The following is a 19,844-nucleotide window of genomic DNA, read 5'->3' as shown; positions in this document are numbered from 1 at the left end:
CCCCCCCCCCCCCCCCCCCCCCCTCCTCCAGAGTCAGTTTCTGAGGGTAAAATTAGAAAAGAGGTGTCTGAAGGTTGAGATCTCTCCACCCAGGCCATCACCCACGCACACAGGGCTAAATAAAACAGAGGATATAGTCAAGAACTCCCGGATTCTTACTTCATCTTTATGCATTTTATAAATCGCTTGACAAAAAGGGGGCAAAGTATTTACTGTCTCTAGTCAGTCGCCTGGGCATCAATATTTCCTGTATTTTATGTATATATATATATATATATATATATATATCACAGAGCTCCGACTGCACTGACGTTCCACCTGGTTGTAAATCAGTGTAAGAGAAAGGTGGTGCAGGCAGCTATTTTTGGGGTGCAGTGGATTGTGAGTCATGTTGATATTCAACATCCAGCCAGAGGGTTTGAATAGTGTTTGTGCTGGAAGAAAAAGATGAATGGAGCTACAGTAAGTTGACACATTTGAAGACAAGACACAAGCAAACACACATTATACACATATATAGATAGGTGGGTGTATACAGTATACATATAAACTATGGCCTGGACTGTATAAATACACATACACTGTAAATAGTTAGTGACATTTATGTCATTCAGTTGTCTTCTCCATGTGGAGACGAAGTACAAAAAGATGTCATTTCACAACGCTTTGGCAACTTAAGGACTGACACACATCGTGACTGGAAAATAAGTCCTAATCTGCTCAATGTCTAGAAGAAATGGGAGAGGAACAGGAGAGATGAAAGACAGACAGAAGTAATGCGGAGTGAGTCGTAGCAATCACACTGGTGTCTTTCCAGAGATCACTTTTTAATCAAACAGTATGTTTTTTTTTTATTTTATTTTTCTGTGAATTAGTTTTAAATTCCTGGAGGCGCAGCTTTGTTCTTTTTTAAATAAGATGTTACTGCTGCTGACAGACATATAAAATGCAGTACCTTCTGTGCAAAAAGGTGTAAAATAACAGATGTATCATTGTAATAACGTTATAAACCTATTTAAAATTTAACATAGATATAAGTTTTAAATTTTTTGGTGAATTCAGACAAATTTTTATTTGGTTGCAGTGTATAAAAGTTCTAATGGCAAGGTTAAAAATTGCATGTGTAAAGACAAGTAGCACGGATAAAAAGGCAAATAAGGCCTTTCAAGCCTCAATTGTCAGGGCAGTCCTAATATTACAGTATGAAGAGGGGGGGCTGCACAGTCCCGGGACCATGACAGCAAAGGCCTGATACCCCTGGTGTTTCAGCACAGGATGTAAGAAGAATAAAAGAGAGAAAGATAGAAAGAAACGCCCCCACGAAAACAACAGCTCCAGTCACTGAAACACATTCAGTATGTAAATGGGGGAATGAAGCCATTTGGGTAATAGAGTAAAGGACTGGGACCAGAGAGCATGCTCACTGTTGCACAGCAGACCTGAATAAATACAGGTTTTTATCCCCCATCAGCAGTCTGCACCCTGACACATGAAGAGCTGATGCTCGGGGGGGCGAGGCAGCCGCTGAAGAATCCGGGCCTGTCTGTCCGTGTCCTCTAATCTCTCCTTCCACTTGTTATGTTCTCGTTCATCCGTTCCTGTCAGTCTCAGCTGCTCTTGACATAGATAGGATATATAGTACAGTAGAGATCTTCAAAAGGGGGTCCGCAATCCTTAGGGGGTCCTCAGAGTTACTGCAGGGGGGGGCCAAGTTATGGTTTAATCTTATTTTTGTTTAAAATATACATAAACATGAGCCCAACATATTAGTAGAAAAAAATAAATGTATTCAACCCGTAGGTGAGGTATCCCCCAAGGTAACCATCCACAGGTAAGATGAAGGATTCACTGGGCTACGAGGATGTTTGACATTACAACATGAAGTATAAATATAGGAATGTCAGTTATTTTAGCAGCTTAGTATTGTATGCACCCCAAAGCAATACAGTATGTATAAAGGCTTTAGGCTGTCCTACACTTTATTGCAGAGCCAGTTTAATATGCAACTTACTCATATACAATATATATAATAGGGGGTCCCTTCTCCATTTCCGCTTCATTAAGGGGTCCATGACTTAAAAAACATTGAAGACCCCTGACTTGTTGTCCGTTTTTAGTCACTTTTTTTTTTTTCTCACAAAAAAATGGGCCTTCAAAATAAACGTTGAAAATGTCCAGATAACTTTGGAAAAAACATTTTTTTTAAAACACCCACAATATTAAAAAAAAGTGACAGAAATGTGGGGGGAAAAAAGCAATAAAAATGTTGGAAAAAAGTGACCGAAACGTTATTTTCATGGTTGACGGGAAGACAGCACAAGGGTTAAAGATTAAATAGGTATCGAAAAAACAAAAATCCTTTTGGATTAATTACCATTAAGACTGTTAGGAACACGAGATATGATGCAATAAGACGAGAAAAGCATGCAGCACTGAGCTGCACCTCAGGATCATGGTGATATCCGAACTGTCTGAAGGCTCCAAACCCAACTTGAAACCATATTGATCTGAAGTTGCGTTGTGCTCAGCTGTGACCTGTCGGGTAGTTTGTTTGTGTCGCAGTTAGCCAAAACTGACCTTTACGTCCGTCACCATCAATCATCCCAATTCTGCCACTACGTCAACCTTGAACCACTTCCAACGTGCTGCCACTAAACATTAAATGTTACTGCGCTCAAACTAGAGGCCAGGATTTATTCCCTAATTGTACAAATGTAACATCATTTAATAAACCTTAACCTAATATGTGCACTTGGCAGTGTCAGTGCTTGCCAGCTGTCTGACTCGTCCATATGTCCAAAACATTAGATAAAAACCCTTGAATTACTCACAAACCTGGCACAGCCATGGGCTCAGGTCCTTTAGGGAGGATTCTGAAGAGGGCACCCCAGTCAAGCTTAATGGAAAACAAAGTTGAAAGTGAGCCTCAACTCGAGGGTCGAAGTCCCAAACTCTGATACAGGAAAATGCTGATAATGATGGAAGAGATGTGCTGAAGCGCTGCCGAGTGCAGCTTGGTGTCATGTGCTCCTGTGTGTGTATGTCATGATCTACACTATGCACACTTAAGTCCTCTCAGTAGGGGAGAGAGAGACACACATGACGCCTTCTCAGCCTGGCCCCAAACTTAAGTCACCTCTGCGTGTGTGTGTATGTTTGTACGTGTGTGTGTGTGTGTGTGTGTGTGTGTGTGTGTGTTGTATTGGGGTGGGCTGTCACCAATAGTTTGACTGTACTGTTTGCAGGTGTTTGTGTGTTTTCCTCATCGTTGTGTGCTTGATGGAACAAGGGTGCATTTATTATGACAATAGCTGGTGATTCACTGTATTTATAGTAATGAATAATCACACAACTTCCTTCAAAAAAACATAGGCGTTGGGAAATCTGGACAGTAGCTTAAAGGGTCAGTTCACCCAAAATTAAATGAATCATATTTTGAAGTGCATCAGCCATGCAGGATGTTTTAGTTGACCAGGTTGTTAGATGTTTGTCTCAGAGACGTTCCTAAGACATTGACCAAGCACCAGGATATTCTTAGAGCAAGCAAATTCACTTCCACTTAGTCCATATCCCCGGCTTTACACTTTTAGGATTCCACTTATGTTATTATTTAGAAATTCCACCATATGTTCCTTTTTTTGTGGCTGGATGTCCATTACTTTACACTTTATTTTCGTTGGAATTTTAAACTCCGATGGATTTCTGTTAACTGCTCCTCATACGGTATCTCTGCAGGGTAAGTTTTAGACCAGAGCATGTTTCTCTCCCATCCCGGGATGCTGTGTGGACTAGCCAGATCAGCAGCACTGTGGAGGAAGGTCTGCCAATGCCAGACTAACTTCCACTTGATTGCTGTGATAGCTGAAATCCAGGAGACAGATATTCAAAAAAAGCTGAGTTTGGATAAAAGTATCTGCAAAATGCTTCTTCACTTGAAATTCGGTAGACCCTTTAACACAGTCTGACAGCTGGAAGAATGGAGCTCTCTGGCCAGAAAGAGAGAGTTCTCAGCCCATGATTGTCAGCAATTCAGCAAGGTCTATATTTATATTTGTGTTTGTGTATCAGATAATATGAATTCTAGCACGCTAGAGGCAATAAAAGCTCTGGCTTTAATCTGTATTGGCTATAAGCCAAGGCTGTTTCACCACTTCCTCCATCACTTATTGATTTCTCTCGTTCCAGCCAGCTCACCTGTAAGGAAACATGCCTGCTGTCAACTTATTTCTGGATGTATATATAATCACACACACATAAAAAAAGGTCACAGCGACACTTCTATAACGCTGCTGCAACACCAGCTTATTGTAAAATATAAATGATTTTCTATATGTTGCTGTAAATAAGCAATCGGCAGGGCAGAACCGGAGGTTTGAGGTGGAAATGATAGAAGATGTGACTTCATGGCCCACAGATGGAACATGAACATGCTTTTCCTCTCTCAAACTATATGATTTATTCACATCAAGAGAGTGTGTGTGTGCATAGAGTAGGTGCATCCAAACAAGGACGTGGGAGCGGGGCTGAAGTGCAGTTTGACCTCGGTAACGTAGGCTATTTATGATTGGCCTCACACCTAGCATGCTGAGTGCATATATAACTTAAAGTCTGACTGTATGTGATAAACAGCCAAGTTAGAAATTCCTACTGTTTCCTTCCATCCTTGTCCTTGTCTTCCATCGAAGTCTCCAGCATCACCGTTTCTTTAAAAAATAAATCTGGTTTTTTGTCACCTTCAGTTCCCAGTGTCAAAGTAGCATCTTTTCCACTTCAGCAAAAACCTATAAAAACACTTATGAGATTTGTTTTTCTTCTTTTCTGGCATGAAAGAAAATTGCACTGTAAAAAGCACGTGGATGAATACTTCTCTATCTCTACTCCTCTCTACTCGTCATCTTCCTCTTTACATTAGAGCCCCACTCTGATGCCATGCATTTAAATAATAAAAGTCATCATTTGTAGCTGCCCATAATCACGCATAGGAGTGTTTAGATCTAACACCCCGGAGTTACATAAGGTTAGGAAACGATTCAGGTCACGGTTGCTAGAATCTTACATTGACTTTTGGTGGGAAAGCACTCTCCTATGGAAAAATAACACCTTAAGTAGGCTGTTTCTACGATTATATAGCAGCCTAGTAGCCTCACAATTTGCAAAAAAAAGTGACTTCTACTTCAAAAGTGGAACTCTAATAAAGGTCAGCTGACTTGTCACTCATCCTGTAGTCTCCCATTGCCAGACCCTCCTCCCCAGCACTGTGGAGGAGGGTCTGGTCCACACAGTGTTCCAGGATGGGAGAACAACGTGCTCTGGTTTATTGCCATTTCTTTAAACCAATCACAATCATCTTGGGCGGGGCTAAGTGTCAGACGGAGCCACGGCGCCGCTTCAAAATAGCCTCGGGAAAGACCTTGTTCTGGGCTGTACGTGTACGTTAAAAGGTTGTTTCAGTCGTGCAACAGAAAACTCAGATTGGACAGATAGTCTAGCTAGCTGTCTGGTTTTACCCTGCAGAGACCTGAGGACCATGTAACCATAGTCCTCAGATTGGACAGATAGTCTAGCTAGCTGTCTGGATTTACCCTGCAGAGACCTGAGGACCAGGTAACCATAGTCCTCAGATTGGACAGATAGTCTTGCTAGCTGTCTGGATTTACCCTGCAGAGATCTGAGGACCAGGTAACCAGAGTCCTCAGATTGGACAGATAGTCTAGCTAGCTGTCTGGATTTACCCTGCAGAGATCTGAGGACCAGGTAACCAGAGTCCTCAGATTGGACAGATAGTCTAGCTAGCTGTCTGGATTTACCCTGCAGAGATCTGAGGACCAGGTAACCAGAGTCCTCAGATTGGACAGATAGTCTAGCTAGCTGTCTGGATTTACCCTGCAGAGATCTGAGGACCAGGTAACCAGAGTCCTCAGATTGGACAGATAGTCTAGCTAGCTGTCTGGATTTACCCTGCAGAGATCTGAGGACCAGGTAACCAGAGTCCTTGGCAACACCTGAGCATTCCCAGAAGTGGAACATCGGGGGTAATAGACTACTCATCTTGTGAAAAAACAGTTGCATAATTTGTCAAAATAGTGCTGTGCTGAACTTTAGACACTTGATAACAAGTGTCTACTAATGAGAGATGCTGATGAAAGTTAAGATTATTCTGCCAAACTATTAATTTGCAGCTCAGAAAGGCACTAGATGCATAACAGTTGTATACTGTGGCTTGTGCAGCTCTGCAGAGAGAAATGAACCCAGCTGCGTTTAGGTTATCTCGGCGGGGGCTTCGAGACTCCCTAAAACGAGGGGCATTAAGTTGTAAACATAATTTGAGACATTTATCCAGCAGGAAGGGTCTAATGAAAAGATGCTAGAAGTGGCACTCTGGGAAGTGTTTTTGGAGCTTGACCCATAAATAAAAATATAGGACATCTTGTCTTCTTTTGCTCTGATTTTGACCGTTTTTAAATTATCACGACTATTGTGAGTCACCTAACTTTATGAAAGTGCAATATAAAATGGATGGAGTACTCCTTTAAAGTGGTAACTCTCTAAGTGATGCACTGTGTATACTGTACATATAGTAAAACATGTTATTATATAACCTACATGTGCATATGTGCAAAAATCTACTCTCTACATAACTGAAGCTGCCAGATTAATGTAGTGGAGTACACAGTACAATGTAGTGGAAGTATAGAAGTAAAAGCAGCACTAAAAGAAAAGTCTTTAGTACAGTTTTTGAGTAAATGAACTTAGTTAAATTCCACAAGAGCATGGAAGGAGACAAATAGGGACACAGAGGAGAGAAAAAGATGCACTGACAATGCACTTATAGACTCTGACATCAGTTTTTTCGGGTATTAAGTATGAAATACTGCATGTATGATTGGTTATGCAATATCTGTGTGGGCATCAGTAGCTTAAAGGCTCCGTCAGTAAGTTCGTGCTGAGAGCTCCTCGGTTTGAATTCCCAGACAGGCTTGAAAATCTTGACGTGGTTGTGAATTAGTGACACTCTGATGTCAGGTTGCCCTTGAGCAAGATGCACTGGCTGCAGTTGTGTTCCTCTGTGGAAGAAGAACAACAAGAAGAAGAAGAAGAAGAAGAAGAAGAAGAAGAAGGTTGCGGGTGTGTTCTGCAGCCCCCAGCAGCGATTTTCTGAGCTTACACACCGAGAACGAAGCTAGTGAAGAACGTTATCTTTTTTCTACTTAAGTGGCCGTTCAAACCCATCCACAGTAAAGAATTGTCTCAATCACCTCAAAGCAGAAGCCCAACACCTTGTGTCATCTCCTTGCTTTTCCAAGGTCTGAGCCTCGCTAAATAAAACTTGATCGATCGCCTATTAATGCATCCGAAGGCAACAGATTTACTTGTTCGTAGCCAACGAGACAGCATCCATTTTTCTCCGCTAATGGCGTCCGTTGGCGCCATAACTCTTCTTCTCTTCGTGTATTCAAGCTCCATTACATGTGGCATCCATTTCAAAAGCACTCGACGTCTATTGGACCATCACTCGATGTTGTGGAGCTGATAAAATGAGCTGAAACGGCTGTGCGGTAACTAAGAACAGCAGGTGTTGCTGGAGAATTGGTAATAGGTGTTTGTGTATTGTAAATGGGTTTATAGTTTTTATTTTATTTCAATTTGCTTCATTTATCACAACAGTAATTACACTTGTACGGGAAAGGATCTGCAAGGCAGATACAAAACAGCTCCAGAGAGCTGTTGCGCCGCAACAGGTTGTTTGGTGGTTTGAGCGGGCTGTCTGGGTGCTGTAAACAACGAGGGCAAATCTCAAAAGAGTGTAATTTTGTATCACGGAGCGATATCTGGATAGAATTAATTTAGTATTAACTCCGTCTCTGCAGAGATATACACACACACACACACCACCTGTTGTTCCGATAAGTACGTGATCTATGACTTAATTATCCAAAAAAGTGTGTTGTTCAAACATCGATGTGACGCCGTCTTCTGTTTTTTGTCCCCACAGAAAGCAAAGAGGTGTACAAGAGACAGGTGCTGTCAATCACGTCCATCGCTATGGCGATCAGCCTCCTGGGGACCCTGTGCATGGCCCTCTACTGCCGCAACAAGTGAGAAGATACACACACACACAAAAACACGTGTATACTGTAGATATTAACCCCCTGTGTGTATGGAAATTGTGTCAATTAACAGTTTTGAATGACATAACAACAGTAAGGCACACACACACACACACACACACACAAATAAAGATAACAGACTTTAATTGGACATTTTCCACCAACTCGCATATGGATTCCATATTTCCAGCGATGCCCAAATGTGACCTTTGGAATTATTCTCGTGAATATGGTGGCAGTTAAATTAGTTGCAGTGACATGTAATTTCATCCCGACCATCAGTTTTCCTGCTTTCATTTGATCTGAAAGTTGCTCCAAGGATTTATAAACTTTCCAACTTACTTTATTAATGAAGTATCCTGAAGTAAGCCAAATGGGACAATATTTTGCTGATAAACTCAGTTGGGTGTGGGCGGACCAAATGCCCAAGGAGACATTTTGTTAATTTAGTGAAGGCCGATGGAACATGTGGAGGCATCAAACGTCTTGAATGAAATCCCACACTGGGTATTTGCAATAATTTGTGAATCTCATTACGTGCACACACACACATTCATATCCCATTATAACTCAAAGGTCAGCTCGTGTGGCTTTTGCTCGCTCTCCATCTCTTCTTTCTGTCCTTCTCTCCCTGCATATTTCTGCAGTGCATGACCTGTGTGTGCACATTAATTGGCATTTGAATGGCCTACATCCGTTCCCGGCTGCGAGAACTTTGCCTAGCTTGCCTGGAGAGGTTCGATATTCTCAACAGGAGGGGTCAAACATGCAGTCTGTAACGGCAGTCTGTCATTGGGAGTGTATATGGAGCAGGCTGTGATAGATGGCACGGTAATTCCATAGGCTTCCCTCTGTAATATAATGGTGTGAGTGAGTGAGCAGCCTGACAACTAGATAATCGGATAAAGACATGATGGACAGGCACTTTCAATGAATCCGTAATTGAGTCAGGAAACTACCCTTCTCAACGGAGAAGATGCATGCAGATTGGGAGGAAGTGTTCATGCAAATCTGAGTGACTTGAATACAGATAACGTTGAAGGTTTTCTCACACCGTGAAAATAAAAAGAGCCAGTCAAAGACACAGCTCAATGAAAGACAAATTATTCTTCAACACACTGCTGTCGTCAGCGCTCTCCAAAGGGCGACATTCCACACGTTCTTCAGGTAAAATTAATGATTATTTTCATTGAATTTTTGGTGTTTTTTTATTGAATCTTGTAGCATTTGAATTCTTGTTTTTTTTAAATAATTTTAAAACAGTTTCCGGAATAAACTCTGACATCTACCCATCTGTGATCCACTCAACATCCTCTGATCTCAACTATTAGTCAAAATAATTCATAATTTCTGCTTTTTAAACTAAAAATGTATGTATAATTTAATATAAATGAGGTTTGGTGACCGTAAATTCCAAGAATAAATGTAAAACCTGTTATTAAACCAGCTCAGGTTTTAAAAAAAGCACCAAAAGCTGGAAAAAGTGACAACAAAATCAGAAAAAGCAACAAAAACATCGGAAAAACACACAAAAAATATTCATGTTCAATTTAGACCTGGAAAGACAAGTTCATGGTTAACGGGAAGACAACACGAGGGTTAAGCTTTCTTTAAGTGGGTTTTAGGGTGTTGACTCATGTCTGTTTTTATACACAGTCCCCCAAGTTAAGGACACAGCAGCATGACAATGATCCTAAACATCCAAACAAGGCAACCAAAGAGGTTTAGGGCCAAAAAGGTGAAATATTCTTGATTGTCCAGGTCTGTCACGTCACCTTGATTTGTATTTTTCATTTTCTGAAGGCAAGAAGCTGCAGTAGAGACCTGGCTTAGCATCAGAAGTGTGACGATGCAGCTCATTTGTACTCAGAATGAGTAGTTTATTGACTCCAACATAGAGTTATCTGAGCAGTAGACGTGGTGCCGTCAGCCAACCTCGCTCACTCACTCTCAGCTCTACACAGCGTAGCTGCTTATTCTGGCTCTCTGATTGGTTGCACGGTACGTCAGTCTACCTGCAGTATCAAGTACTTTGTGAGGCAGGTAGGGGGTGAGAGCAAAGCGGCAGTGCGTTATCATGAATCTATAGGCTTTTCTTAAGCACGTCGACAGTATTCGTGTAATTACGCTCACAGTCAGAGCGGGGAGACAAAAGTTTCACACATCAGCTGTTAAGTTAACAACACAAAAATAAAAATAAAATACATAAAGATTGTTCACAGGTCTCATATGTCGAGGTTGAGTCTGAAGTCTTTTGAGGACAGGTCTGAAACAGAGGATGAGTCTCCAGTCACTGTGTTTGTAGTCTAGATCTGCTACGGTCCACTTCCAGGACTGCTGTCCATTACCTTCCATTTTCCTCCAATTGACCTTTTAATCTTCGGTGGATTTATGAGGACTTTGGTTAACTGCTTAAAGTTCCTTCCCGAGGTTATTTTGACGAGTGTGATTGGTTTAAAGAAACGCCAATAAACCAGAGCCTGTTTTTCTCCCCTCCCCTGATGCTGTGTGGACCAGACCACAGCGCCGAGGAGGGACAGTACATGTGTAGGTAGACTACCGTCCAAGTCCAACTCTCAAACTCAAGTTCCAATCTCTGCTGTGTAGTTTAAGAGGTTTAAGATGGCAACTCAAACACCCCTGGTTAGTGTGGTGGAGGACCTTTGTTGGATCTTATCTAACAAGGCATATAATCCCAACAGGTGTAATTAAAAGACAGGATGTAGCATTATTAACTTGTAAATGGGGTAACAAAGGTGATGTTACCAGAGACTGATCTTTCTGCCAAACATAACGTGGTGATTAGTTGCAGATACCGACATCAGGCTGGTTAGAAGAAGTTGGGGATGTTTAACTGACATCATTCAAGTTCTGATGTTACTTTTCTGCAGAAAAAGCACATGCTTCTATCAAAAAGAGCAGGCATACATTTTTTTTCATGCTGGAGCATGAAATAGACAGATTGTGCAAAGGCTTTTGAAGAGATAATGGACTTTTTATATTAAGTGAACATTGTTCCCAAAACAGTGTGTACCAAATGGCGCAGCCTTCTTCTGAGAAAATCTAATTAAAGTGCCACGGAGGTGGAGAGGAAGAGGAGCTTATGAGGCTGTTGTGTAAACTCTGCATTACATCGCTGTCACTCAGCAGAGAGCTTCACCAGCTGCATCTGATAATGAGCACACCTCCGCCTCGGCACAGCAAAGTGGTGATAAAAAGGGTTTAGAGCAGTCAGTGTAATGGCACAAGCTTGGGTTACTGGTGTAGTGATTAAGAGAATGTAACGAACACTGGTCAGAAACACAAACCAGAAGAGCCTCTTTCAGATGAATGTAAGAAATCCGATTACAACCCTCATACAACACGGACCTGCAGACATCGTGTTAGGATTCAGGTCTGCAGCTGTGTACTGTAAGATTAGGACCGAGCTCATTAGTTTTCCAGTCAATGACTTCAATCCTTTAGTGTCTTTGCACTACATTTTACAAAGCATACTCAAGACATAACAACACACACATCTGAGGAATGAAGACTCCAGACCTCAAAACTGAATTATTTAAATGGAGTCAATGGAGAAGCGTCATGTAAACAGTTTTTTTATCAAAGTATTTTAACTGCTTAAGGAGGATAGGAGTTGTATAGATGGAAAGCTCCTTTGGTCAAGAGCTCACTGTGTTCCCTTCTCTATCCTCAAGGGCATGAGACTGGCAGAATGCATTCCTCCTCAGCGTCTGACTCATATTTTAAAAGCATATTGGTGGATGAGTGAAAACAGCAGTCCTTTATAAGAATGACACATGATATTTGGTCATTTAGAAAAGCAAAGAAGGATAAAGGCCCAGTCCTTCAGTTGTTGAACTTAGTTGTGTGTTAATGTAGAAAATGAAAGCTAAGTGTTTTATTCCGTAACTAACTGTATGTTTGAAGTTTTTTGAAACTATTGGACTCACTGTTGGAACAACTGGCCTGAGTGAGGATAATCTTTGGATTTGGTGTACTTTTTTTTAATTCCATATACTTTTGTACAGTTTTGCAACTCAAAACCAGTGTTACCCGGACACCATTTGATGATTACATTAGATTAGATTCTACTTTATTCATCCCACAGTGGGGAAATTCTCTTATTACAGCAGCATTTTCTACAATTAAAGCAGAAAAAACAAACACACACACAAGTAAACAAACAAACAAACAATAGACAATGAGCAGAAGGTAGACAGAAGGTAAAGTGGCGTCAGATAAAGGTTTTGTAAAGTGTGGTTGCCATGGTACAGAAAACAATATTGCGGTGTAAGTGAGTAACATTAAAATTGAATTGAATATGTAATTGAAATAATTGTGCAAAAGTAGATACCCATAATATAAATTATATCTACCTGTGACCATTAATAATATTGAAAAAGTAAGTACTTGTAATGGAAAAAATAATGAAGATACACAAAGTATATGATTCAATAATCAATAATATAATATAGAGATTGGTTGGGATGGAAGCTGCAGACCTACACAGGACTCTCAGTGGTTTAGCTGCCAGTGGGCGAAGCTCTGCTGAGATACATTCCACTTCTGCTTCATCTGTTTTTTATTCTCTCTCTTCAGGAGGCGCAGAGAGAAGCTCCAGGCACACCTGAAGGAGAGTCGCACTTTGAAAAACTACACTGCTAATTCCCACAATGCCCTGGATGCCAAGATGAGGACCCCGAACTCAACCCTGCAAATGCATGAGGTGACAACTGCCGCTTTCCTTTTGTCCATCTTGACTTTCTTTTAAAGTGTCGCTGCCTTCTATAAAGACACCCAAACTCATGTACATACCTGGAAAACATAGTAATGTGTGTAAGTCAGGGGGCTCCAATTCAGTTTCTTTAAAGGCTGGGTGTGAACTGATGTCTGGAAGGCAGCATACCTTGTCTTATATCAACTGGAACCTTTTCTGGTTAAGAATCAGAGAGACTGCAGACAGTCACACTGTGATATCTGGTTGCAGCGGCCCTGAAGAGATAATCACATATCAGACATATACAGATTCCTATTACACCTCAGAGTATGAGCGTCTAGCATTGAGTTCGTCTCCCCGTGCCTATGGATCAGCTTGTGTTCCCGTCTCCGCCGAGCCTCACAGGTCTTTGAGTGAGCAATCGTTCAGTGGTTTGGGAGCACGGTGCTGGCTAGCAGTGGTATTCATCATCTTCTCAGCGCTCTTTGTCATAGCATCTCTCCCAGATGTGTGTTTCTGAGTAGCTGGCATGGAAAACATCACATTCATTTGAAGTCAGTTGAATCCACATCTTCCATTGCCTTGGGGGGTTTGTAGGCATTGTGCAGCATTGGACATGAATTACCTTTGATCCTTTTTACATGTTTGTTATATAAATTACCTGTAATCTACACAGGTTGAAAGCTTTATTGGATAAACTGTATGCTTCCTCCAAGGGCATGATGAAAAATTTCAATGAGGCAAAGCACATGTACTGTATATGTACCTCAGTGCTCTCAATCCACCATGAAAACATTAACCCTCTGCAGACGTACGGGTCGTATACGACCAAAGACGTTAACCATTAAATAATTATAAAAGACAGAAACTTACCGATTTTTGCAGCTAAATGCTAACAAGCTAGCGGTCAAGGAGGTCTCTTCCGGTTCTTTCTAGCCTCTACAGGGGATTTTCTATCCAGCCTGGAACTTGTGCCTTTTTCGGGGTCGTTGAGCATTAAATCCAAACTGTTACATCCAAGATTTATCCACTTGACGTACATGATTTATCACGTTTTCGCTCATTTCTACCGCTAGCTCCGTGCTCCATGTCTTTGGTAGATCTCCCATGATGCATTGCGAGTTTGTTGACGGATAGGAAGACAGGTTTGTTACACATCATGCCTTATATGGGCATCCAAACGACAGCAAAGAGTATAGAGTTGGAAAAATCCTCCAATTCTGACTAGTCTGGGGTCAAAGATTATATAGAGGACAAGATGTTTAGTATGTTTATGTTGTTGTATGTTTTGCCTATAGGAGGAACACAAATGCTTGTGTATCATTGCTGTGGGTGTAAAATCAATAAATATATTATAAGAGTATAATATTATTTTGATTATTGGCATAAGTAAATGTCAGGAGGGTAAAAGCGTCTGGACTTTTTTGGAAAAATGTACAGTATGTATTTTGTATAACAGCATAAGTTATATGTTGTTTACCTTTTTCTACCAACATCATGGTCCAGCTTTCTGATGCACGTTGACCTTATTTCACCAAGAGGCTGGTCAACAGATGCTCATAGAGTGCAGGCATAAGGCAGCAATACGCTGTAGAAAACGATTAGCAGCCTAACTTGTATCAACTGGTCACATAGGTAAAGGTGTCTGAATGGAGCAGGACTGAGCACAGAGGAACTGTCGACTTTAATCTCCAGCTGATAGGCTGGGAAACACAAGGGCATTCATGCCTTGGGATCTTGAGTTTCAGTTCACAAAGGGTTCAGATAAAATAAAGATGGAGACGGAGCTAACCAAAGCTTGAAAGTAATCTGTAAAATCTGGAGTTTGTGAAGACGGTGTGTCGTGTGTGCCACCTCTTATTTCCCTCAAGCTGAGCGCTCTGCCACGGACCGACTGGCTTCCAGGTGTACGTGAACATCGAGGGAATGGCAGCCGTTCCACCTTTTTCATGGATTTAGATCTTGTGTTGTTCAGCCTTTAGATGTGCATCATATCATGTTTCAGTTTCAGCCTAAATGTTCCAGTAATTAGGAAGAAATGAGAGATTTAATGTGCAACTACAAACCATCAATGTGCCCACATGCAAACTGATATTGTATATTTATCAACCTGGCAGTTATTGACAGTAAGACCAATCACATCATGTTGTTCTTAGTCATTATTATTCTACCTCCGTTTCCCATTGTAGACACTTAACGACAGGTGCAGACGTTCAACTTGAGACTTCAAATCTTAAAATGACATTATTACATTATAGCTTTTACTTTCACTGCAGTATCTTTCATATTCTTCGTAATATTTGTTATTTACTTTTCTTATAAGTGACGTCAGAGGGAGGAATGTTCAGAAACTACTGCTTTTTAAACTCCTTCTTTCAGCTATAGAGCTCCGTTCAAACTTTAAATGGGTCACTGCACTTTATCGCTTCACTTCAGCTGTGTCATATCTCTCTGCTGCTTTCTGAGAAATCACAGCTTTGGTTCTTTTGCTTCGTTTGGAGACTTTTTAATGAATTTGGCCTGCTAACATTCTGAAAAAAACTATATAAAATGAACACAATTTGTTTAAAATCCTGGTGTGAACAGTTTTAATATTGCATGTGCATGATAAAAATAATATGTATAATAATCCCTATTCTGTTATTTTGCATATTAATGATGGAAATATGCATAGAAAAGAAACAGTGGACTATGATTTACAATTGAATCAAACACAATATAATCACATTATACCCAAACATAATAGTAACTATTTAAAGTAGTCTTTGGGCTTTTATTTGGCCAATTGCTCTATTAACACTGGCTAGTGAATTACTGATTATTCTTTGTTGATTTTCATTGTATAAATGTCGCTTTTGAGTAAATAATTTTTTTTCTACCAGAGCCTTTGTGGAACTTACATCTAAATTAATTGCATGTGTTTATTTTGCCCACGCACCCAGATTCACATTGATGTCTGTCTGCAGGCAATCAACTACCCACAGACTAAACACAGAGCAACAAGCATGGGGTTAGCTGTGTTTTAGGAGCATGCACAGTGTCACGCACAGCGGGGGGTCACCGCTGAATGTCTTTCACTCTTTGTTACATTTTCTATCGCAGGTCTTCACCACAATTAAATCGGGATTCGACTTTCTCTTACCTAACTTTAACACAGATTTAGATTTATTTTATTGTGTTCAAGCACATCTGCGTGTAGATCAACGCCCCATATAACCGGGTATAGGTCATGAGAAAGGCAGCAGAACCATCCAGCAGTAGCCTGATGTAGAAAATAAGCTCTTCTGATTAGCGCCGCAGGGGCCTTTGTTGGAAGTATTTGATTAAGCAGTGAAGTGAAGAGCAGCTCTGAGTGAGCCAATCTTTCTCCATCAATCAGGTTTTATCACCCCATCATGAATTCCACAGGTGCTCTGCAGAGTCGGTCTGTCATTGCCACATGATTGAAACTGCTCTGTCTCTATCATGAACAAGACGATCCTATCGAGTTACTGATAAGCTTAGATGTGTGTTTTTGTGTGTGTGTGTGTGTGTGTGTGTGTGTGTGTGTAAAGCTATTATTGATTGTGGCATCTCTGCACAAATCATATAACCATGTCCTGCTTCCCTCTGGATGGTCTGTCAGTGCAAACCAACCTCAGTGCCAGAGGCATAACGTACATGCTAGTCCCTATCTCAGAGATTAAAACCTCCATTACAGTACACTAACACACACGTACATGTGCTCATGTGCTCCGTTTGCACCATAAATGTCCGGACTCTGCATGACGTCACTGCCGAAGCAATGATTGTTTTTTTTCCTCTGTTGTATCTGTGTGTGTTTATGGAGCGATAGATCAGAGTTTCTTTGCCTGCAGCTTCGCGAGAAAACAAAACATTCATACTGGTGACCTCAGTATTTCTGTATGACACATGCACACAGTTTACTCAAACGTTTTTTCTAAAGGCTCAATCTATTTTCAGACTCAAACATAAGAGACGCTGAAGCCCAGAATGTCGGCGTTTACAGATTGAAAGCCCCTTTTCTTCTCAGAGCTGGAAGGCAGAGCTCTCTATTAGTCTATAGGCGATATATGTTCAACACAACATTTCTGCCTCTTACTGGATCATCAAAGCTGGTAACTTGGTAAATTTGGAGATTCCTTCAGTTAGGACTAGCAGGGGTGGTTATATTGCCATCCTTATCTTCTTGAACATGAATGAATTTGATGAGATCCTTCTCTGTTTTTATTTTTTTTATTTGTCAGCATAAAGTCCCACTTAAAACTTAATATTTTCAGTTCTATCACAGCCTGAGAAATGAAGAACTGTTAGCAGGAAGCGTCTTTGTGAATTAACAACAGCATGGTGTCAAAACATAGAGCATTGGGCTCACAAAGTTAATCCTGGGTAAAACATTCATTTTTACCAATAAAACACGGCGGGGGAAGACCTCAATAACTAAATATTTAAACTGCTTAACAATGGGAATACAAAATTACATTCTTACATGCCTACATAAATAAATACATAAACTATTTAATATTAAGAAGGAAAAAAGAGGCTGTATGGGTAGTCCAGGATAGACAAAAATGTAGAGGGATGTATACAAAGTACCAAAAGGAAACGAGATATGTGGAATGTGCAGGGGACAGGGTTTAGGATTAAGGTTCAATCTCAGTGGGGGTCCGGGGCCTTGTTGGGGACTCTCACTGCTGACATCTGGCCAAGCCTAAGTTGATGAACAAACTGCTACACTTACATGTCATTGTATTTTACCGCTGAAATATCGAAGACGCCGCAGGGTTGCAGAGTACAAGTCAAAGTCGCCTTGGCCGGTCTAACACGGACTGATTCCACCTGAGTACAGCGACAACGAGCACCATTTGATAGATAGATAGATAGATAGATAGATAGATAGATAGATAGATAGATAGATGTTTATTGATCCCAAGAAAAATGGGAAATTCCGGTGTTACAGCAGCAAAATCAGTCACAAAGCAGAGAATATTAATATAAATGAAATACTAGGAAAAATATACATACATACAATATACATGAAATGATAATATGAATAAAGTAAAAAGAACAAATATTTGAATATGTACAGGATGGGGAAACAAAAATGTGCAACTGCTTAAATAATATGCTAAAATGTTCAAATGTATGCTACATGTAAATTTAATAAATATACATATGGCTTTTGTTTCTTATGAGGTAAAACCAGTCCTGTTTAGCGTGGGGAAAAATGCAACTCAGTCACTCCCTCTGAGTTCCTCATGGACCTGCCTTCCAATCATCTACCCTGCCTCAGTGGATGTGGTAATGTATATACAGTGTGAATAAAAGATAAGAAAGATGGCATGCATGCCATGGTTTTATAAATAACAAACCCTTCAAACATGTGAGTGGTCACCTAATCAAGGCAGAAACCATGACACTAATGAGGCTGGTGTCCTGCAGAGGGAAAAGAGATTGCATCGGTGACAACCTTGTTAGTCAGACATCAAACTCAGAACTTGGACAAAAGACATAAAAAAAAAACACTTTGTGCACAAAAATAGGTCCATCTTACCTTATGTTGCATAAGGCGAGACGTTACTGTCTAGACCATGCTGAGATAATGCTGAGAGAAAACTGCTACTGTCGTATAGATGCATACCACACGCTTTTCACAGGTTTGTGTAGCAGATAAGAAAGCAAACCAACGCTCCTCTTGTTACATCTGTTAGGCGTTTGGAGATTAAAACCTAAAGCCCTTTCCTTGTGTTGTCCGGTGTTCCTCTGAGTTCACAACAGATCTTTACTGCTGTGAATCTGAGGGAGTCGGCCTTGTCAACCGACTGATTGTGCAGAATAAAGAACAAGACCTGTTATGTTTCATTGCATATTTCTCTCTTCAGTAATGGGGACCAACAGGAAGAGAGTTAAAAGGGAGAACACAGTAGCATGGTAGTGCTGATTTAGATATCCTGTCTTGAAAAATGGACAGAGAGAGGGACAAAGGATGGATCATTGTAGATGAGAACGGAATTCAAGGGGGATGGAAAGCAATAAAGAGGAAGATATATAGCAGTATTATAGAAAGAATGGATTTCTGAACTCAGTGAAGGACATGTGATAAATTTGGTCAGAAATCACCATAGGGACTTATTCACTCTGCTCAAAAAAGACAAGACTAACCATGACATCTGTTAAGAATAAAGAAGATTGTGAACTTACTGTAAATCACTTTAATATTACAAGCCAAATGGTAGTTTTGTTGCAGGAGTGAGGTACTTGTGTGTATTGTAAAAAGGTTTTCTTTACTTAAACAGATTGGCTTTTCATGTGATATGTAATTCTCCATCTCTATATATGGTTAAAATCTCCATTTTATTCAGATATGTCTTTATTTAACTGTACAAAGTACTGAGAACTTAATTGCATAGATCAGTGTTCCTACTGTGATGAACCCAGACTTTGAATGGGCTTATTAATTATTAATTACATGGCATTTCTGTCTTATTTTGACGAAGAGAAGTATTAGAGAGAGCTGACCGAGAGATAGGTTGATATGCAGATGATGTGTGTGTATACATTGCAATAAAGGGTGTTGATTTTTAAATATGTAAAATAATTTAACCACCGGTGTCCACCAGGGTGTCCGTGGGTTACCGCCCCTTGAGGCACCTAAGGCCCTTAGTCCACAGCTCCCCGCCGCAGCTTCAGCAATAGAGACTTTGAACATTGTCCACTCAGGTTCAATGCCCCCAGCCTCCACAGGGATGCACGAAAAGCTCCGCCGGAGGTGTGAGTTGAAAGTCCGTCGGACAGGGGCCTCCTCCAGACGTTCCCAATTTACCCGCACTACACGTTTGGGCTTACCAGGTCTGTCCAGAGTCCTCCCCCATCCCCTGACCCAACTCACCACCAGATGGTGATCAGTTGACAGCTCTGCCCCTCTCTTGACAATCACCTTGACCGGTGGTCAGGGAAGCCGTCCGACTGAAGAAGGAGTCCTTCCGGGATATGTTATCCAGGAGGACTCCGGAGGCAGT

General features: G+C 40.9%; 1 protein-coding gene across 1 annotated transcript in view; it reads left to right on the top strand.

Annotated features, from left to right (window-relative positions):
- The window catches only part of LOC117960516 (pro-neuregulin-3, membrane-bound isoform), a 365,265-nt gene that overhangs the window by 333,879 nt on the left and 11,542 nt on the right, over nucleotides 1-19,844 (top strand). Inside the window, exons 4-5 of the mRNA XM_034898461.1 lie at nucleotides 7,994-8,096; nucleotides 12,708-12,834. Of these exons, the coding sequence (XP_034754352.1) occupies nucleotides 7,994-8,096; nucleotides 12,708-12,834 (230 nt within the window). The remainder of the gene's footprint in view (nucleotides 1-7,993; nucleotides 8,097-12,707; nucleotides 12,835-19,844) is intronic.

Source organism: Etheostoma cragini, chromosome 17 (assembly GCF_013103735.1).
Source record: "Etheostoma cragini isolate CJK2018 chromosome 17, CSU_Ecrag_1.0, whole genome shotgun sequence".
NCBI lineage: Eukaryota > Metazoa > Chordata > Actinopteri > Perciformes > Percidae > Etheostoma > Etheostoma cragini.
This window is presented reverse-complemented; position numbering and strand designations above follow the sequence as displayed.